This window comes from Rosa rugosa, chromosome 3 (assembly GCF_958449725.1).
Source record: "Rosa rugosa chromosome 3, drRosRugo1.1, whole genome shotgun sequence".
In the NCBI taxonomy this organism is placed as follows: domain Eukaryota; kingdom Viridiplantae; phylum Streptophyta; class Magnoliopsida; order Rosales; family Rosaceae; genus Rosa; species Rosa rugosa.
In genome coordinates, this window is record NC_084822.1 from 40,398,725 (window position 1) to 40,421,114 (window position 22,390).

General features: G+C 41.2%; 2 protein-coding genes and 1 long non-coding RNA gene across 4 annotated transcripts; 2 read left to right on the forward strand and 1 right to left on the reverse strand.

The window, feature by feature from the left end:
• The first annotated feature begins 1,835 nt into the window (after nt 1–1,835).
• Nucleotides 1,836–5,066, forward strand: LOC133738460 (uncharacterized). Of its 2 annotated transcripts, none has more exons than XR_009860133.1 (8): nt 1,836–2,010; nt 2,104–2,135; nt 2,239–2,271; nt 2,752–2,793; nt 3,325–3,533; nt 4,265–4,353; nt 4,486–4,536; nt 4,630–5,066. XR_009860133.1 is itself a non-coding variant. In XM_062166011.1 (8 exons), exons 1-8 carry the CDS (start codon nt 1,937–1,939, stop codon nt 4,651–4,653), a joined length of 432 nt encoding a protein of 143 aa, XP_062021995.1. In that variant the 5' UTR covers nt 1,836–1,936; the 3' UTR covers nt 4,654–5,066. The 2 variants fall into 2 exon arrangements, 1 of the variants encoding a protein (XP_062021995.1); XM_062166011.1 differs by having other exon boundaries at nt 3,325–3,411.
• A 2,421-nt stretch (nt 5,067–7,487) lies between these two features.
• Nucleotides 7,488–12,227, reverse strand: LOC133739408 (transcription factor PIF1-like). The gene is made up of 8 exons (XM_062167187.1): nt 11,441–12,227; nt 10,623–11,352; nt 10,044–10,142; nt 9,852–9,917; nt 9,650–9,715; nt 9,032–9,427; nt 8,621–8,699; nt 7,488–7,649 (listed from the first exon to the last, which is right to left on the reverse strand). The coding sequence occupies exons 1-7, from the start codon at nt 11,521–11,523 to the stop codon at nt 8,622–8,624; spliced, it is 1,518 nt and encodes a 505-aa protein (XP_062023171.1). The 5' UTR covers nt 11,524–12,227; the 3' UTR covers nt 7,488–7,649; nt 8,621.
• A 2,561-nt stretch (nt 12,228–14,788) lies between these two features.
• Nucleotides 14,789–15,656, forward strand: LOC133735957 (uncharacterized). Its single transcript, XR_009859366.1, has 3 exons — nt 14,789–15,006; nt 15,118–15,231; nt 15,525–15,656. It is a non-coding gene; the product is annotated as an uncharacterized LOC133735957 (long non-coding RNA).
• The last annotated feature ends 6,734 nt before the right edge of the window (nt 15,657–22,390 follow it).

Below are 22,390 nucleotides of genomic sequence, written 5' to 3' on the forward strand. Positions count from 1 at the left end.
GTCTACATAGAAATTTGCTGGGTACATTTAGAAAGACCCTTTTTTTTTATCAAAGCATTAGATCTCATTCAAATGGAATGGTAATGTTAAGAGTAGGAATATAATACAAACAGGAGCCATAAGTACCTACTTCTAACACAAAAACGATCAACAGATCTGTACATACCTTTCTAGAATTAAAAGAAACAAACAATGGAGCTAAAAAATCTACAGAACACCATGAGACCAAGAGATAGCTACTAATCCAGCTGCGGGCCATAAAATGGTTGAAACCATACGCTAGCATGTCCACTTCGGTCATGGCTTGGACATAAAATGGAAAACTACATGTGCTCGAGCCCTCTTCGCCTCTTGACAAGTGAATACACGTGATCGGACACTTTCAAGTCCTGGTTAAAAATCGTCATCACAATACGCAATAGTGATATGACGTCATGAGAAAAACATAGTGACCACAAGGATCAAACTTATTCCCGAAGAAAAACTCGGAAAAAAAAAAAAAGGATTAAAACCTTGTGGTGTTCTTCAAGAGGCTTTGATTTGAAGGTGTTAATGCTCAAAGTCTGGCGGTAGCCAAACCTTTACTAACGCTGATCCGAGGAGCGGATCGATACTTGTGATGTTCTCAAATCTTCCGCTACCTGTCAAGTGAAATACAAAGGGCGTTAGAGGGAGACCGCGCTGGGCGGTCTTCAACTCTCCGATGCCTAAGTTAGTCAATGTATTTATGTTGACAAAGTAACAATAGGTAAGTATTGAATGCGTAATTAATGAGGAGAGATGAGAGAACCTTTTATAGGTGAGGAGAAGGCTGATCTTCTCCTTGTTTTCGATGTGGGACTGATGTGCTTCAGTTCCCAGCTTCAGGAGCTTCTGATGCTATCTTGACACGGCGCGTGGCGGCGCGTCGGCGGTGATCTGGGGGTGATCCGAGGCTCAGGCGGTAGCTCGCCTGGCAGTGTATCCGTGGGTTACTCCTTTGGCGGGAACCAGTACCTCTGGCGGTACAATGAGCGTAGCCCATTATAGCTAATTATGCTTGTCAATGTACATGTATGTACAGAAGGATTCTATTTCGAGTCCGAGTTGTTTGTACCTTTTGCATTCGAAGGTTCTTGTTTTGGTTCTTGACGACATTCCATATTCGAATGATCATATATCAACTTAAATCTATATAATTTCTTGTTAAGGAATTAACGAAAAATACACAACAATTACGTCTTCTCTTTATCATTTCAACGAAATCATTTCCCTCCGGTCTTTTTTATTTATTTTAGTAACGATATGCAGCCGAATGATCACCTTATACTTGTTGCCCTATTGTTTGCTTTATTCAATTTATGAAAAATTATAATGACTCAATTTGTTCTGTTTGTAATAGTTCTAGGAGTAGTTTCCGGTAATAAAAAGTAACAAGATAAAAATTGAAAATTGTTGTGGGATTGTTTTACACTCTAAATCATTTGTGCCTCTGCACTTTTAATTTCATCATCCTTGGCTTTTTTTGTCAACTATTGTGTGATATATTTTGAAATTGTAGTCACATAAAATATAATTTTGCATACTACATTAGTGAATTGTCATTATAGAAGGGAGCCCATTAGAGCCACATTTTCAATTTATAAAATACTTGACAAAAAAATAACTTGTTGGACATGATTAATTAAATTAGAGAGCACAGAGGTACATGTAATGAAACTAAAAGTGTAGGGTAACTGATTTAAAATGTAAATATTAGGGAAGTAAAATGAAATTAGCTCAAAAATAAATTACATAAAAAAATAAATATATATATATATAAAAATATTTAATTTGGTTTCATCCTTTTATCTGGCAACTTTTAAAGCAGTGCTTCGGCCGTTCGGCGTTCCCGGGACTCCTCCTTTCTCTCGTAACATTCCTTGAGAGAAATTTGAGGAGCTGGAGTTGGTCTCCAATGGGTCGTCGACTGTGCCAAGTCTGCAACGAAGCTCAATCCAAGTACAAGTGTCCCTCATGCCGTGCGCCTTAGTAAGCAATCCGCAATTCGACAGCTTTTTTGGTTCTGAAAAAAATTATTACTCTTTCTGACTCTCCAAACAAAAATCTTTGCTTTTCTTGCAGTTGTTCTGTTCCCTGTTTCAAAAAACACAAAGGTATATGCCCACTCTGCTTTTGCTCTTCCCCAAATTTTCAGTTGGCTTACTAGGTTGTTTGAATGTTTTGACTCATTTTGAGCTTATGTGTTGAATGTTGCAGAAACCCCATGCGTTTTGCCAGAGGAGAAACCAAGTAAGAACTTGTATAATTAAGTTGTACCCATTTGCCTAACTTTAAGATATTAGAGAGAAAATCATGTATGGGATTGAGTCATTTTGCAATAAGCACATATGGGTATTTCTTCCTTGTGTATCAGACTAAGGAAATTTTGTATAACTAAACCTGTTTTTCGATTTGCAGATTTTGTAAAATTGAAAGAACTGTTCTTTTTAGTGATATTATCCGGGTGGCATGTGCATGGCTTCGCAGGAAACCTATATGTTTTTACTTTTGAGCTGTTTTTTACAATGTTTAATTATGTCTTGATATCTGGTTGTTATCCTACCTCAGTAAACACAGGGCTTTTTTTAGAAGTATAAATGATTATGGTTGTGAAACCCAAAGACATGATACTTAGACTGCGTTCTTACTATTCCTAATCCTGAAATTTCAAAGATTGCTCTTTTGGCATTGAAATGAGACTAATTTGAGCTCATATATTGGATGTTACAGAAAGCGCATCTGTTTTGCCAGTGCCATCTGAGGAAAAACCAAGTAAGAATTCTGTCCCATACTTTCCAACGCCCTTGGACAATGTAACTGCTTTCATATGCCAAACTGGAACTTTATAGTAGTTTTTTGTTCATGTGAATTACAGAAGATGATATCGATTCATTTCAGAATAAGGGTACCAAAAATTAGGAAATATCCAACCTTGAATAGTTGTTTAAGTTGCACAGGTTTGTAAGAGTGAAGGAATGTTTGTTTTTCAGTGAAATGTTCTGGATTTCTGACATAAGGAGGTTTACTTGGACAACTTGTTCTTTTACTCATAATCGTAGTATTACTACTAGCAGGGAATCTTTCTGTTTTCATTTTTGAGCTCTGTTGACAATGCTTATTTATGTCTTAATATCTGGCTGTTATTCTACATCAGTAAAGACAGCTTCTTAAAGAGTAAATCTGATTTTCTTTGTGAGTGGTTATTGTTCCTTCCTGCTGAATAGGTTTTTTATGGCAGTTGCATGGAACATATTTTCTCTGCGGGATTTGACAGTTCTATTATGCTTATTTCTTATTCTTCAGCTGCTGCTCCAGAATCAGTGGTCAAAAGGCCAATAACTGTTACTGAACCAAGTGCCGTGCTGGAAAGGCAGCAACTAGAGGCTATAGGTATGGATCTATATAGCTTGGAAGTCTACACAAGATGGGCTACTGGGTGGAAATTGCAACCCTGGGCTTACATATTTTTGAGGGATCTAAGTTTCAGCTATGAGAATGACGACCCTTTTATGGTGCATGCTAAGACCTTAATGTCCTTATTGCTATAATCTTTTAAAGCTTAAACAATGGATATTCCAACTCAATTTAAATTACTTAACTTACCAATTTAAAAAGGAAAATGCAAACTAATGCTTATAAGCCTTATAAGGCAGAATAGGAGAATGAAAAAGGCTATTTTGAAACCAATTTTAGAATTAAGGGTTATTTTGTTTCACAGAAACCAGCAAGGATTATGTTGTTGTTTATTCCAAACTTTGTCATTAACCCATGGTGTTATGGTTTCTATGAAAGTCTTTCTTGTTATTTCGTCATCTTTCCTCACGTTTCCCTGGAATTTTCTTAAATTAATATTTTTGTCTTGAAGTTTCTTCTGTGGCTGTTAACTTGGTAGTCATTTACTTTTCCGATGATGCTAAACTGCTGGTCTTTTCAGTTAATAAATCTATTTAGTGGTTTTGGTTTAGCATTGGCAACAATTTGCTATGAATGTCGTGAGCGTGATTATAATAATTTGCTGCCTACTCTGCATCAAAGTTGTTGTAATGCATCATTCAGAGCAGACACCTTTCCCACGTTCGCATGGTTGATGGTGGAATTTCTCCTCTTAAGACCTCTGGTTGTTGGGTTGAATTTTTCTGCATGTAGAAATTGTTGAACTAGGCAGCTAATAAGAAAATTTTAGTTTCAGGACTAACAAGATTGTCTTTTTAATCATCAGACCCACTTGTTTTTGCTATTGCAGCTTCTTCCAGTGAAATTCGCGATGCTTTGAAAGATGAAAGTCTTCAAAGACTCATTGAGAGTATAGATTGTTCTCCAGATGCAGAGAATGTGAGTAATGACATTTACTTCAATGAAGAGCAGAGTACTGTGATTGTCAAATTTCTATCTCATTTAGACATGATGTTGATTCAAACTCTCCAGCTTGTATTTTTGCTAATCATGTTCTTTGCTTACGATTAGGAACTTGATAAAGCTATGGATGTGGAGATGTTTCGAATATTTACTGACAAGGTAATGCCCCATCTTCTTAAGCTTTTGTGAACTGTATTTGGTTGCCATGCCATATGATCATATCATCAATCCACTTGAAATTTCTGTCTTCAGATCCTATCTACCATCAACCCATAACTACAGGCTGTCATAGACGAGAGCAAGTTTTGAGAGGGACTTGAGACCCAATTTTAAAGCTCTCCACCATCCACAAACACTAGCGTAATTGCATAAAATTCTATAGAGTGCTGCCATATGGGGTCCTGGTCTTCTATTTTTGCATCGTCCATCTGTTTCTGAAGAATAAGAATAGGGTCTTCAGGCTTGATGGATATTGTAAGGTATAATGTGTAACAGCTTCGCTGGAGGCATCATACAAAAATCAAAAATGCTTAAGAATCTGCATCTCTTGTTTGCAAAAATGATACATTACAAACAATACAAACGAGATTGGCTTCAATTTGCTTGTAAGATTATTAGTGTCGTTTTGTGTTATATGTAATTTCACCTACTCTTCTAATCCTGGATAACCAACCAGGAGTACTTTTTCATTCTACCTCTCTCTTGTGCCCAATCCAAGGATAAATTTACTCGACGTGTTTGCTAATAGCCTTATACTATGGTATTGTGCAACACTGCAATGTGTATTCAACTAGCCATGAGTTTACTATAAAGGTTCTTGAGGGACATTCAGTCTTTATAACAGTAAGTTTAAATCTAAGACAACGAAACTTTGCAATATCCATTCTAGTCGGTCTTCACAACTAAACCACTTACAATGTCAGTTTGAACTAAACTACTTCAATGTCACTTTGAACTCTAACCTTTATTACATCATTCACCGACCAACATTAGCCGGCAAAGGTGTATCTTATTTTATTTTAATTTTTTGTGGTGCGACGAATTATTCTTCTGCAAAGGTGCATTCTTTTTAGGGAAAATGCTCGTTTACCCAATTTTAGGCTAAAAATTGCCCACTTGCTCCACCAACTGTTTTTTAACCCCATTTACCCAAAACACTCTAAGGGATTATTTCCCCTTTACCCAATTAATTCTTTTTTCTTTTTTTTTGAGACTTTTTTGCCCTCTCCTTCTTTCTCACTTAGAGAGAGAAGTCACCCTCCACTTTGCTGTGCTCCGGTGACCAGTGGCCGGCGCGGTCTCCGGCGACCGGTGACCGGACTCCGGCGAACGGTGACCGGATTCCGGCGACCGGTGACCGGACTCTGGCGAACGGTGACCGGATTCCGACGACCGGTGACCGGATTCCAGAATCCGGCTATTATTGCCCTCCAGTAATCATATTACTGCCCCCCAGTAATCATATTATTGCCTCCCAAAAATCATATTATTGACGTATGAACTCCCAAAACCAAAATGAATACACTACAGGAACAATTGATCAATTTATAATCATATTACTGCCCCCCAGTAATCATATTATTGCCCCCCAATACAAAGTCTAATGTTTCTACTGCCTCCCAATAGACCACCAAAAATGCACCTTTTTGTAGGATTCACAGATAATTTGACTTTAATACACAGAAAACAACATATAACTTATCAAAACACCACACTATAGTGATTCCTGTCCCTCATATCGAAGTCTACTGGGGGCCAATAATGTGTCTACTGCCCCCAGTAGACCATCAAACAAACCCCACAGTTACATTGCAATTCCTTCCTCATTCTCGGGGTTCACAATGTACAAAAAAAAAAAAAAGCTTCTGGCACCCAGAAATTGCTCTGGGCACCGGATCTGAAGGACAAGGGACGGAGGCACCGGCGCACTATTTGTTGTCTGATCGGCCGGCCAGAACTGTGAAATTGCAGGTGCAAATGGCCGGACCTTGAAGCTCCAGAATTGATTGGATTTGGGACGAGGTTGATGGTGGAGCTCATCGGCGGTGCACGTCGACTGCTTCTCCAGAAGCTTGACGACCTCTTTCGACTGGTCATTGGAGAAAGCTCTGACGCGGATCGACGTCGTCCACGGCGAGGAGGAGAACGACGATAGCACCCGACGTGCCCGGCGAGGAGGAGCAGTTTGTCCCGACGGTTCGGGTCTCTGACAACCCGATAGACCTGGACATGTACAACCAGTGGAGATGCTCCAGTGGCACTGGAAGTTCGACGATCTGATTCGTCAGAAGCCTAGGTCGCCGGAGGCCTGGGTTGAGCATCAGTGAGAGAGAGAGAGAGAGAAGTCGTTGCGGTCTGGGTCGCCGGATTCGTCGAGCGTGACGGAATTCAGTGAGAGAGAGAGAGAGAGAGAGAGAGATCGGTGAGGGGGGGGAGAGAGAGAGAGAGATTAAAAGGAGGGTAATTATGTCAGTAGAAGTTAGATTGGGTAAATGGGGTCAAAAAACTCTTAGTGGAGCAAGTGGGCAATTTTTTGGTTAAAATTGGGTAAGTGGTCACGACCCCTTCTTTTTATTTTTACTTTTTTGTTTCCCGACAAACAATTCGTTTCCTTTTTTTCTTATGAGAAACTTTTACCAACGTATAGGCTACGATGGAAGTGAAAAAAGTATCAGACCGAAGGTGTGAAAAAGCTTGGGGGATGAAACTTCATCGGCATCTCAACCCCGATGTTTCAATCATAATTTGAAGAAAGACTTTCAGTTCATCTCATTGATCACTGTACGACATCAGAAACCACAATCCCCTACCATTCTCAGTGTACGTAGTTGACACTATTTGGTGGTCTTCTACCTTTTGATGGATCATTCTTCTGTGAAATTCATATCCAGTAAACTTTGAAGTAGAGAATCGAAACCTGGAAAGTAAAAAAAACAATGACTCGGATAGGATTTCCTCTTTAACCGCCACAAACGCTTAGCCTAAAGCGCCTCCTTTCACAACCTCTTTTGGATGGACTGTATAAGTTCAACAGCAATCCGCACTTCCATGAAATATGAGATCAATAATTCTATATCTAAAACTGTTGAGTAATAAATAAGTCGCATAAGGAGCAACAACACTAAAATATATATTGCTATGGGGTTGTGATAATTACAGGTTAGTTTTGTTACATGGCATTACCAAGACAAGAAAAAGCTACTCTCAGAGCTTTAAGACTACAAAACTTCGCAGGCAAATGCCTTCTGTGATCGATCCGCCAAAATTTGAACCTGCAATGCACAAAAGTTTCACCATCAGTTCATATCACCCCAGCTTCCTTCACAACATTTCTGAACCACCATCATTAACACAATGCAGTAGTCCTCAGGGCAGTTGACACAGTATTAGTTTGTGTGCCTTTTCTTATTGGAAAAAAGGCATCTCCAAAACGAGTGAAAAATCTTCAGTGCAATTCCCCTCTGAATTTATATACATTTTCCTACAATCCAATTCAATCTCCAACAAGAAGATGAGCGAACAATTTCTGAGCAAGGAGGATTTTTTTTTTTTTTTTTTTTTTTCTGGGCAAACCTCGTCAGAACAAGGATAATGTATTGAAAGGGAAAAAAAAAACAAGAGTACATCAACACAGGCAAGGGAAAGACAAACAACCTTAGTACCTTACCCCTCAAAACATTGAAAGGCATGCCTCTTCAAAAACCTTAACCCTCAAAACATTGAAGAGACATGCCTCTCCAAGAACAATAAAAAACTACAAACTAGCTAAATCGAAAACTAAGAAGACCTAAACTGTCTCAAGTAGACAAGTATAGAAAGAAATTTCAAATGTATAATCGAATCCCACCAAATCATATCAGACAATGACGCACCAAAATTAGCTAAAGCATCAACAACTTGATTACCCTATGGGACATTGTACCTAAACCCCATATTACAATAAGCATTAAGAGAATTTCTACGAGATAGTCAGTAAACCACCCAGAAAATTTCTACGCGATGGCCCTGGATAAGATTCTGTGTTTCTCTGGGACTGAGAAGTATTTCTATTTGACGCAATAACTACCTGGATAAGATTCTGTGTTTCTCTGGGACTGAGAAGTATTTCTATTTGACGCAATAACTAGTCATCTGAACTATAAAGAGTTAGTACCCTCTATACACTTTCATATTACCCTGCCTATAGAACCAGACTAAACTTCAACTTATATGAAAGAAACTAAGATAGAAGACAAAGGCATACCTCATTGATGACTCTCTTGATTTTCAGGTCCCATACTGGAACTCGGCTTGCTAGAACTTGGCTGAGGCATGGCTTGATTCTGTAAGAGGAAATGGACCCATAAATACAAGAAAAAATCATGCTCAAGTAGGATTTTTAATTTTTATTAGAGACAACAGAACAGTTAATTTCCCATAAGAGATAGAGGATGTACTGTTAATTGTTAAACAAAAGAAGGATTAGAACGATCTTCGCTTCAACATATCTTAAAATGTGACCCCATTTAAGCCTGATATTACATTTTTTTTTTTTTACAATCATTTCTTCTACATAAGGATTTATGGTTACTGTATGACAAGAACCGGACCATAAACTAGTCATTACTCTTGTTTATAACTTATCCTTGTAGGTAATGTTATGCAATACCCGTACCTGCTGTAGTTGCATCCGCATTTGCTGGGGAGTGAAGTACTGCTGGTAAGGATCCGCAAAATTTGTTACTCGTGATTGGTTCTGATTTTGTGTCCCAAGCGAGTTTAACATATGTTCAGACTGATTTGTTGCTTGGACTCTGTTAGGATCATTGGGAAGCATAGTCTGCAATTGAAATGGTGGCAAAGGGAACCTCGGTCCCATATGAGCTGTTGCAGGTGCTGTTGGAATGGTGGAACCAGCTAACACATTCGGAAATGGCATCACAGGCCGACTCATTCCCATTTCCATTCCCATTCCCATGCCCATGCCCATTCCCATTCCCATCCCCATTGGCATATACTGCTGAACACCAGGAAACATCATAGGGACCATGCCGCATCCCATGGACATCATCTACAAAAATTGGTTACAATCTGAATTTGTCATGAATAATGCATGAGCTCATATAAAATGTGACTCTCAGATCTTTCCACTGGTCGAATAATTTAATATGGTTGCTCCACTGATTTGCCACTCACAGATTTACTTGACCAACAATTGTTCATGTGAAGAGGGAGTTAGAAATCTCGATTCCCAGAATATTACATGATACATGAAAATAAAACAAGACCATACCTGTACTTGCAACTGAAGTGATTTCAAATACTCAATCGCTTCATCCAGCATTGACGCTTTGTCCGACTGATATAAAGAAAGGAAAAAAGAACCACTGTTAAATTCTGATCAAAGAAACCTTTATTTCACATCTAACCAAAAAAAAAAAACAAATGCCAAGACACGTAAAATGTTCTACTATTCATTGAACATGTATGCCAACCTTATTGCAACGAGGTATTAATTCTTGCAAAGACCTCATCTTCTCATTGATCCTATCTCGACGTCTCTGCACAGGCAATCCAATATTCAATATTTGGATAGTTTAAAAATTAAGAACCGTACACAGAAAATAAAGTGAAGAACTAGTTCAATCAATCAACAGTTTATCATCATTCAAGTCAAAACTACAAACCCTTTCGGAGAGATTGTGGACCTCCGCAGCTCGTGATCTCTTAGTAGAACTCGATCCCCGGGTCTGCTTCTTTCCACTCCCAGATTCAAACTCCACATCCTGTTTGAACCAGGAAACAAAACAAGCAGTTAGTTTTAATTTGCCGTGAACGTACCCACTGTAAATACACTGCGACCTACATCATCCTCCATTTAATTTCTGCCTTGAAAATTTAATATGCGCTCCTACGCTACACGTACTTCCCTTTCATCGCCGACACGTGTACGGCTTAGAACTGAAGTGACTGCACCAGATAGGCTTACAAGGTCCTAGGTATTGGGATATAGCTATTAGCCTAGGGTGGAGCGGCGGGTGGGGCTAACTTGGTACTGGCTACTGGGTGTGCAGTGTGCTCACGCTTACCCACGTCACCACCTGCGCATGTTAGCCTAGACCAGCCAACAAACAAGTGCACAACGCCCCTTTGGGAAAGGGGATGGAGAATTTTTAGGACACGAAAGATAGATAGGCTCATAATTAACTAATCACCATTAAAGCACTTAATTAATTAATTAATACTAAAATGAGTAGAGAACTCACCTCGCTCTGACACTCGGCGTCGTCGGCCACTCTCCCTTTGCGCTTCCGATCCTCCACCGGCGGCGGCGGAGGCGGAGGCGGCGGCGGCTTCTGAATCGACATCTGCTCGGCGCTTAGGCTGCCGCTCGCGCTGGAGTCTCCGGTGGACGACGTCAGCGACGTCTCGCACGTCACGGCGTCTTTCCCGGCTGAGGCGGCGGCACCGAACGACATCGTAGCGGTGGCGGCAAGTCCTCTTCCGCCGCCGCTAGCATTGTTGCTGGAGGCGTCGAGCCTCTTCGACCCCGACGGCCCCACCGCCGCGGATTCATACCGAGACTTATTGTTGTTGTTGTTGGTCATCCTGGAGAAGTGGAGGAAGTTCGGGAGCTCGGTCCTCCTCGGCGCCGGATGGATCGGCGGCCGAGGCGGCGGCGGCGGAGAAATCGGTGGAAGGTTGGCGGCGGTGTTGTTGGATTGAGCGTTTCTGGAATCGGTATAAAGAAGTTCGGCGCAGAAAGGATCGTCGTCGCCGAGAGGGCACTGTAGCCAGGCGGCCATTTCGTCTTCCTGCATAAACAGCTGCGGGTTTTGAGGTTGATTCACCGGCGGCGGTTGCGCTGCCGGAGGTCTGGTATGTTCGGGAATAACAGCGTCATATTTGGACTTCTTATGTCCGGACCTCTGGGTTTGGCTCTGCATCACCACCTGTCCGTTCTGCCACAGCAGCTCCATGACCTCATCTTCCGGCCTAACAATCACACACACCAGCAGTTAGCTAATTCGATGAACTACAGTTCGGAAAATTAAAGTAGAAGATTATATATATATGGACTTACATGGTGGATTTTCTCGAGCGAGGAGAAGATGCCGGAAGTGAGTAATCTCCCTCCATTTCGAATTCGGGAACGCGGTAATTCATTTTTTCTCTTAATAGTGAATACCTACCCAACAAACGTACAATTAAGAACACGGCCAAACCGCGCCCGATGTCGATTCAAATCCTTCAATCTCCCAGTTACTTACCATATATATATGCAAAGATTCTCTCAACAAGACTGAGACTTGGAAACTAAAGACTGAAAGATTCAGTCTTTGATTTCGCCGACTCTGGAAACAGAGGATTGGGTTGCTTTTTTTTTTTTTTTTTTGTGTGTAGATGTGTTTCTGTCTCTCCCGCGGTTACCAGTACTAGTAATACTACTGCTCGCTCGTCCTCCTCCAAACGATAAGGTCTTCTTCTCTCTCCAGCTTTTGCTTGTTTCTCTCTCTCTCCGAATAATACCAAGGAAAAGACGAAATCAAGTTTTGACGCGACGCACTGTGTCCTTCCCGAGTAGACGCCATAACACACTAGCTCCCTTATTATTTTCTCTGTCGCAAGCACGCTAGTTAATGAACTCAGCACCACCCATTAATAACCGCTGCCCCCAAATTAATCGAAAACTCAAAGCTTTTAACTTTTCCTCATCACCACTACTCTTTGCTCTGCTCGGCTCGGCTCCTCGCCACAAGATCGAACCTCCTTCTTGCTACTCAGTTTGGATGATAAGACTTCAAAGCTGAAATCTTTTATTTCTGAGAGGCACGCCTCAGCCCACTCGGGGGGATAAACTAGTTGTCCTCTTCTGTTTCTTTTTCTATTTTCTTTATCGTTTTGCATGTGAGAATGAGAACAATTGACGGTTTGGGTTTGTACGATTCTATTTACGTATGAACATACTTGGGAAGCCAATGTACGTATGAACATACGGTTTGTGTTTCTAGTGATGGCTGCCGAGTAGATTATGCATAGCCGTTGCTCTGCGCATAACTTCCCTATTGTAGTTGTAGTTTGGGTTTGTACGATTCTATATACATACAAACAAAAATACTCTGTAAACGATTATATTTACATCCATATATAGTTTTCATTTTAAAAACAACGAAATCACATTGAGTGTGAACTTCATACGCACACTAGCACACAAAAAAACAAAACGAGGAGAACTCGCTCTTCTTTTTTTTCGAATATGTTTTGTTTACTCTTTTTTTTTTTAGAAGAATATGTTTTGTTTACTCGTGTTGTACATTGAGATAAAGTTTTTCCATTTAATTGGTTGAATTAGTAATAGGGTTTACCAAAGCGGAAACTCCAAACCTTAATTTTTTCTGGATTTCAAATATTTTTAGTAGAAACAAATAAAGTACTAATCAGTATCCGAACGATTTTGTAGAAAGTGACACCCTTTAATTAGGAATTGTACATCATCTACGCAAAAAATTAGCGAAATCAAAAGTTATATAGAAAATAGGGTTAAATACTGTTTAGTACCATGTGGTTTGTGCCCAACATCAATTCAGTCTCTCAATTTTCAATTTCATCAAAAACACTCCTACACTAGTATTTCTCGTTTAATAAGTTCATCCGTCAAATTTAGCCGTTAACCTGCTGACATAGCATTTCCAACTCAGCAAAGTGGGGCCCACATGAAAGCCAATTTCCCAAAGTGGCCCTGACTCTATTCTAACCCATATGACAGCCCCAAATTGTATGCCCATTACGCCTCTCTCATTATGCGACCTGAAACCCTTAACACAGTTCCAAATCAAATCCCGTTTGGAGAAACCTAAAAATTTGGAGAAAACCCAAGGACATGTCGTGGCTCTCTTCTGTCCCAGATTTCACCCAAAATGAATCTTGATCAGGAGGCCATCTTAAACCTCAGGCCTGAATACCACTGCACCCTCACCTTTGTGCTCTCCACCGAGGCCTTGACACAAAAGTCCTTCAGCACTCATTTGGAAATGTGCAATCGAAGCGTTGACATTAAAATCTGGGTCTTAAAGGCCATCAGTGTTCAACCAAGATGTGAACTTGCGTAAAAGGGTTGTGCCACCCATGCCTGAAAATTTTGCCGGGAAAGTTGTGGGTTTTTATAGATCAAAGGCTGAAGTTAAAGACAGTAATAGTGCGGCCATAGATCTAAAAGACTTGGTTTCTAAATTCAGAGAAGAGATTGAGAATTATGCATGTATAACGAAAGTTGTATTGAATTCTAATGAGACATGAAATAGATCAAAGATAGGTACCCATTCGGACTCAAATTTCGAAACCCATTTTGTTCTCTTCCTCTTTCAGAAAAACAAAGAACCCAGAATACGGCAAAACCGAGACATCTGAACCATCTTGGTTCCACCCAGACACGGTCGATCATGACAAACCCTCCACCAATCCTCTCTTGCCCTCTGAATCCCGACGCAGAGGTCGTCGTTTTTGGCTCGCAAGAACACAATCGAGTTGCCGACGACGAGCTTTTTCAGGATCACGAACGTGGGCCGTCGAGTCGTCAACAAATGCTAGCAAGGTGTTCCTCTGTAATTGTGCCGGAACTTCCACAGCTCGTTGTTAACGTCTTTGGCGATCATCGTCTGCATCAGAGGGTCGGCGAAGTAGTTTGGCCTTTAAAAAAATGGTCTCGGTGCAGTATCTTGGAATCGAGAACCCCGCTGCCATTGTTTGGCATCAGACTGGAACTGAATTTTTTAGCAAAGGTTAATTAGGGAATTTTACCTGCCATGTGGGCCCCACTTTGCTGAGTTGGAAATGCCATGTCAGCAGGTTAACAGCTAAATTTGACAAAATGATGACGGATGGACCTATTAAACTAGAAATACTAGTGTAAGGGTGTTTGTGATGAAATTGAAAATCGAGGGACTAAATTGATGTTGGGCACAAACCACAGGGTACTAAACAGTATTTAGCCCTAGAAAATATGTAACTAAATAAAGAGAGGTGCTATTCACACACCCATTTTTTCTATTCACACATCCCCTCTATTTTTTTATTACTTTAATTCAATTTTTTTATACAAATTACCCTAACTAGCCTTCCTTGCAATTTTGATTCTTTTTCTTTTTTCTTTTTTCTATTTGGCAAGTCAATCATCCCCAAATCCTAATGTCACGCCCAGGGCCGGCCTTGCCCATGGGCATTATTGGCGACAGCCCAGGGCCCAAGATATTGGGGGCACCAGATTTCAACCATAATATTTAATATATATATATATATATATATATATATATATATAATTATATATGTATAGAGTGGGACGTGTTTAAAAAAAAAAATTCAGATTTCTAGACGCGTAATCACGTCTTTACTTCTCATTCTTCTTCTTCTTCTTCCAATGCGCAACGTACGGGAAAAAAATTGATTATCAAGCATCTCTTGCTCTCTCCCAAGTCCCAAACCTTGAAAGCCTGCAAATTTTTTCTTTAAATTGGTTTCAATGGATACTCAATTATTCAGTTCATTCTCATCCATCACCCAATCTTTCTCCTCTCTATGTTTCTGTTATTCTACGGTGATCATACGTATTTTTCAGCTTTCGATCGATGTAGGCTGAGGTACAAATCAAAATAGGTATTAGGTGTACTTCAAATCTTCAATTTTGATATCTAATTTTGATTGGTATTGGGTGTTCTTCAATTTTGATATCTAATTTTGATTTGTATTGGGTGTTCTTCAATTCAGGACCGGCCTTGCCGATGAGCACTCGTTCTGCAGCAGCCAAAGCATCGGATCCAGTATGCTTAGACGATTGAAATGACGCTCATCTAATGACTAATGGTCAAGAAATTTTGTCCGGTAAGTGCAGCTTCAGAAATGCCATGCTTCTTTTTGGTGTATTCTTTAGTTTCTCTCATATACTATTCTAGTTATAGTCGGATGTGGTTATTGATTACTCAAAAAATTTACAGAACGACTTGAATCCAATTTACAAGTTTTCATTTTATTTTCTCCATGGACTTCTTGATGATGGATTATTCTGGCAATTGGCAATTGAGTAACCATTGAATATTAGATATCAAAATTGAAGAACACCCAATTTTGATTTCTAACAACCTGCTCATTCATTGGTTTTCACTTTTCAATATTAGGTGCAATTAGAAGTTGGATTTGCAAGTCAGTCTCGATCAGAAAAGAAAAAACGAGAAGGAAAAAAGCTGATTCTAGATTTCCAGGTTTTATTGTTCTATGCTAAAGTGTTTATCATTCAACGTTTAGTGTTTTGGCTTTATGTCCCCCCCATTGTATAATGTTTCTTTATGTAATAAAATCGGCGTGGGGATGAGTCACCCAGCTTGACTAGGTTCCAAACCCCTAAAAAAATAATTTAGAATATGACATTTTGTAAGAATCATTACATGTCCATTTAAGCTAGTTGGGCACACACACAAAATTTCGCCCAGGGCATTAAAAAGCTGAGGACCGGCTGTTGTCAATTTTAATTTAGTACTCGCAAGTGCACGAATCAATTGTAGAATAGAGGTGCAAGCACGAGGTCATTCCCTCAAGGACTGATTGAGACAATTTTGTTATGACAAATGTGCTATACTTAAGTGAAACAAACTGATTTTTATGATGTGATTGAGGTTTAAACATAAAATTAAAGAAATAAAAACTAAAATTAAAGACAAGAATGAGCAATGAGATTTAAAATCTAAAGAAAGCAGATTATGAAGATGCTAAAGCATTGAATCCACCACCTAATACTTCCATCCGATTCTCTAGTTGTTAACTATTGAACACCTAGATTTCATGCTAAAGATTTCCGTACATAAGCCTTATTGATCCCGGACATATGCCAAAGTTCTTCTAACCTATGAATTCCAACTTATTGATCCTGTATAGAACTCAAGTAGCCAAACTATAATTTACTCCACTTAATGATCAGGTTCAAGCAAACATGTTCAATTCCATTAAGCACAAAAGAACTAGGAAATCATGCAAACAAGAATATCGACTATGATCAAGCACTTGTATTCTTAATTCACAACTCTCTAATCACAAGATTGAATTATCTTTTGGCACCCTAGAAAACATCTACTCATTGATCAAGCAACATGTTCTCCAACCAAATAACTCATAAACAAAACCTAGGTCTTATTGATCCTGAGCAAAGATTTTGAATAAAAGTTCTATTGAAACGGTGATTAAGAGTTTAACATAGAAATCCAGAAATTCAATGGCAAACCAACTAAATAAATAGAATAGTCATACTAGGGGCTTCATCTCAGCCCAAGCTTAGAAGTTTAACAATCCATAACTATGAAAAACATGACTAGAATCAAAGAAAACATGAAACAAACAATGGAAGAATTGAGAAACTCGGAACCAGCGTTGGTGAGAGCTACTCTTCTCCTCGTTCTCTGCAGAATATGCTGTGTCTTCTGTCTCTAGACGTTCTAGGTTTTCTTTTCCTTGTATGTCTCTCCCAATTCCTCCTTGACTTGGGCTTCTTAGGTCTTCTAGTCCAACTTGGAATAGCTTTCTTCTCTCCAAAGAAACGCAGGGTTATTAAAGTCAATGCAAGATATTACTCCAAATATGTCAAAAACGTTCAGCCTTGTTCCATTCAAGTGTTAAGAACAACGGACTTGGGCCTCACAAGTTTAATTCCGAAAAGATATGCAAAATCCGTCAGAATCTGCCTTCCCGAACTAGGTTCACTTAAATCATCATAACTTCCTCCACAAGAATGCGAATCCACTTCCGTAAAATTCCTCAGAAAGCTAACATCCGTATCTTTCCAGTGGTATAAGGGTCGCCTGCTAATTCCTTGTGAGAAGGTACAGTTTAATCCGTGGAGTTGACGCAAAGCAGAGACAATTCTAGACACTCAGGATAGCCAGCACCCTTTCAATCCTGCGTCTGACTTTAAGCTCCAAATCTTTCTTTTCTCCAATTTAACCTACAAAACACAAACACAAAGTAAATGACTCAAAAATAATAAGAACTAAGCCTAGAATCCTACATTTAAGGGTATAAAAATGTATGAAATTATGAACCTATCACCGGCCCTGGTCACGCCCCTGATTTTTAACACAAATAAAAATCGATATATAATCCCATAATTATACATGCGTGATCGTTCAATCATCGATCAATACAAAATACCTGGAAATCTTTTTCCCTTTAAACCAAGTATATACTGATGCCCTGAACCCACTATGTCAATATACACTCGCTCTAAAGAGTTATATATTACACAAGCTTACGAATTAAATTGTCAACAACAAAATAAAACGTAAATACTCCTCAGAGCTTACTACATAGCGGAACTCATAACAATGGCAAAGCCAACAAAATTTGCTTCCTACCCGTTCTGCTGCCAACAAGCTACCTCAGCTTCAGCCACGATTACCCTGACCTGCAGGATTAACCCCTACACCATTGAGTAGTGCACCGGGTTGCCACACAACAAACCCGGTAAGCTTGTGAAAGCTCGTATGAGTAACTCATGAACATCAATCAACAACTCACATAAATCAACTTAAAGAAACAATGCAACCACAATTCCTTCTAACATTCCATGTCCTTTCCACCGAAGGGACAACATAAGTCACCACTGTGACAAAGTACTATTTGCTAACTTAACCATCAATAAGCAAATCAAGTCTCATCTGGACAATAAAAGAAAGAATACTCTCGAGACTCTCTTTTAAGCTACATACTTATGAGTCTCCAGCAACCTCGACCATTACTCCCATAAGCTATAATGGCAGACAGACTAGCGCTCTAACTTATCGTAACCACTCGCCCTGCCAAAGGCGTGATTCCCCAATTCTTGCCTTGGTCACCATCTGCGACCTGTCACCATCTGAGACATATGATTTTCAGACCCCGTCTGGTCTTAGAAACAAATGTTGGTCACCATCTACAACCTGTCACCATCTGTGACATATGATTTTCAGACCCCGTCTGGTCTTAGAATCAAACGTTGGTCACCATCTGCGACCTGTCACCATCTGAACATATGATTTTCAGACCCCGTCTGGTCTTAGAATCAAACGTTGGTCACCATCTGCGACCTGTCACCATCTGAACATATGATTTTCAGACCCCGTCTGGTCTTAGAATCAAACGTTGGTCACCATCTGTGACTCTTGGTACAAGGACCAATACATTTAAAATAAGTCATGCTCGACTCAAAAATGTAACATCAAACTCACTACTTTTCAAACAATAGAAAACATCTTTTTCCACAATATCGTTTCCTGAAAAGTCGCCTTCAACAATAATATGAACACAACCATGCAAATTATTCATCACACATCACTCACAAGAATATATATATTTCACGTAAATATATATATACGTAGTCATTCGCTCAGGAATGCCTACTAATACCAACTATAATTTGCAGTTAAATAAATAACGCCAAAACAATAATGGCAACTCCGTTCGTAAATGAACGTTGTGAGATTACTCACCTCCAAACTCCCGCTGCGTCTTCACACCACTAGACTACTTACAGAACGCCCTATGTCAAGCACCTAAGGAAGTACAACCTTGATTCAGTCAACGAATCACAATTTAATAAAGTTCGAATCCCCAAATCGAACTAAAATCCCCAAAGTGGCGTCAATCGAGGCGAAACCACATCCGAGACCTCCCAAAGTCTCCGGAATACTTCCACGATCGATGTGTCCAAACAACAAGTCGATCGGACTCTGGAATCCTCACGGATCGAATAAATCAACCGGTATGAAACCGAAAAATCATAACAAATTCATACGAACTCCAAAAATTTCGTATTATATATCGAAACGCTCGTATCAACGAGTAGAAGATATATAATACCAGAAATAGTCCCTTAAACGGTCGAAACGCTACCAGAACACCACCACAGGCGGTGGCGCACCACCGCCGGCCAAAACTCACTATTTCACAAAACTCCCAACATCAAAGATCTTCATTTCAGCATGCTTAACAACTTTCATAACTAGCCTCAAATCAGAATCTAAGCAAAAAGGGTCGAAAACTACCTCACAAACCGTGAATCACTGTTCAATCCGAGTTGAACCAAGTTTCACTTGAATCGATCCAAACAACCACCACAGATCGATCCAAGAGGCTGCTGCGAGCTCCCCAAGCCTGGTTTGAAGCTTTGCCAACGTCAGAGATCGGAGAACCGATCGGGTCCGAATACACAGATTTTCGCCGTCTTCTAGCGCCGCCACCGTCGAGAATCGCCGCTAGATGATGCCAGAGGGACGACCGGAGCAAGGAGACAAACTAATCTGGAGAGTTTCACCGCCGGAGACCGCCGGACCTCGCCGGAAAAGTAAGGTCTGGTATGCCGGGTCCGGGTCGGTTCAGTCGGGTTTCTTCGATTCTGAAGGTGCAGTCGAGAGAGAAGAGAGAGAGAATAAAATTTCTGGATGAGGTGAGTGAGCCTTTGATCCCGGTGGGATTGAGAGTTTGGTGTCTCGTACCCGATAGGGTATTCATGGCCTTGGGCCTCTGGTACCCGATAAGGTTGTTGGTGCATGTCAGCCACGTGGGACAGAGTGGGTTGTGCAATAAATGCCCGTCCCATCGATTGACGGTTTCGAGGCGTGGAGAGATGCGTGGGACACGTATAGTGATCCTACGGTTGAAGGCCTTTCGTCTTCAACAGTTGTGATTTATTGGAGATTGAATTTAAGAGGGAAATCGACTGTTTCCCTTCACTTTCGCGAAAACTCTCAGAAAACCCTGTGGATTTGCAGCGAAGAAGAGGAAGATCTAGGGGAGAAGTGGTGTACATACTTGTGGAGTGAGCGATCGATCGCCTGCTGAAGGAAAGGTCAGAGTTCTCTTTTGCCTTGTTTGTGCGATTTTTGTTTGTGTCCTCTCGTTTTTGTTTCTGCCATTAATGTTTTTCTAGTGTGAGTTCACTGTTCATGTGTTCTTTGCGTTTGTGTAATGAAAAGGAATAGGAATAATGCTGGTGTGGGTTGCCTGTGGGTAGTGTCTGGGGGAAAAAACTGGGTCTTTCTAGGGTTTTGTTTTTCCCTTCTTCTTTTTTTTTTGGTTTTCTGGGTTTTGTTTAGTTTTATGGGTTTTGAAGTTGGGAACGATCCGCGCTTCAACTAAGTCGTAGATCTAGACTCTCAGGCTGACCCTTGTGTTTCTGATTCCAGATAGCGAATTTGGGCTCAGGTTGACATAGTCCTAGGATGTTCGTGGGCCTTGTTGCGCCCTTTCTTCGCGGTGGGACTGAGTGGTTACATAACCACTAGACCTGGATGATGACTCTTTTCTCCTTTTGCTCGAGTTGTGTGGTGATCGCCCTTGATCATGGACCCACTCCCGCTTTCGTGGCTCATCCCTGGCCACCGAGGTCGGGTTGAAGACCCTTCGCTCTGGTCTGACGTTATCCCCGTATGTTTCGAATTCGGCCTGAGCGTGTCTGATGGCTGTGGCCATCAACTCGTCGTAGCTAGCCAGGGGATGATGATTAATCCTGTAAAGGAACTCCCCGGGCCTTAAGCCCCTCCTGAAAGCCAGTTCGGCCAGTTCCTTGTTAAGGTCCCGGCACTTAGCGGTAGCCGCCTGCCACCGGTTGACGAAGGATTTCAACGTTTCATTCTCTCCTTGCTGAACCTTCAGTAGTCCCTTTGGGGTGTGTATCCCATCGGTACGTAGGATGAATCGAGCTACGAATTTGTCCGCGAGCTCCTTGAAATTCCCTACAGAACCGGCCGGTAGTTGGTAGAACCAACTCAAATCTTCCCCTGATAATGTCTCCTGGAACATGTTACAACACACCTCGTCCGTGTATCCCTTAGCGCTCGTCTGCGACCGAAAAGCCTATAGGTGTTGGTACGGGTCGCCAATTCCTGTATAGTCAATCTTCAGCGGCTTTGATATGTTCGACCGAATTGCACCGCTAACCTGCTGGGTGAAAGGACCCGGTCGGTCTTCGTAAGTGGTCAGGGGCCGCCAGGTGTCCCTATTCTCTGCTGCCTCTACCTTTGCCTGAAGGGCATACAATGAGTTGCTCACTTGCAAGAGAAACGCCGTGTTTGGATCAGTTACCGGTGGCTCATTTTGAGTTGGTTGTGGCAAAGGCGGTGGTGGCATATGCCTCAGGCTTTCCGGGTACAGATCTAAAAGTATCTGGACGACCCGGTGGCCGATCCCCGTGGGTGGAGCTGGCACGGTGCCGGCTATCCCCGTAACTGGGGCAGCACTCAACTCTGTTGTTACTTGAGATGCCCTAGTGAGGGCCTGGGTGAGTGCCTCATTATGCTGGTGCCTTCAGTCTAGTGCCCGAGCAAGCGCAATGTTTTCATCCTCCAGCTCCTGCAGTCTCTGCTGTGAAAGGAGGTTGGTCTCTCTATCGATTCTTTGTTGTTCCCGATCGATTCTGGCTTATTCCCGTAAGGCTGCGATCTCTGCTCGCATGGACTCCAACTCTGAGACCGGGGCCAATTGGTCCGTGACGGCCGGTGGGTTGCTTGCGTTCTGCGGGTCCAAGAATCCAAGACCATGTGTTTCTCTTCCGACACTTGGCGCTTCAACCGATGAAGTGCCCGGAGTGAATACCAATGCTCTGGCAACACTTCTACCCTTACCTACCGTTCCTTCCGGCTCGGTCATGATTCGGCACCCCTATCTGGAGCGCCAATGTTTCTGGTGGCTTTCTCCGGGTACCTCAATCAGAATGCTATACCACCTGGGATACCTATCAAACTCCTTAATCCTGTACCAGGAACACAGCGTTAGAGGGATAAACCGTACCGGACGGTTTATGCCCCTCCGATGCCTGAGTAAGATACTAATATATAAATGAATTATGTAAATAGTGGATAAAGGAGTTATTACCCTCAAAAGATTGTTGTGCTCCCTTTATACTCTAGCCTGGGCAGGGAGTTGCCCATCCTCTCGATGTGGGACGCAGGTTGTCCCTCTGTAGTTATATCAACCTTCTGGTGTGTAATTAGATGGGATGTGCTGATCAGGTCCCCGGGCC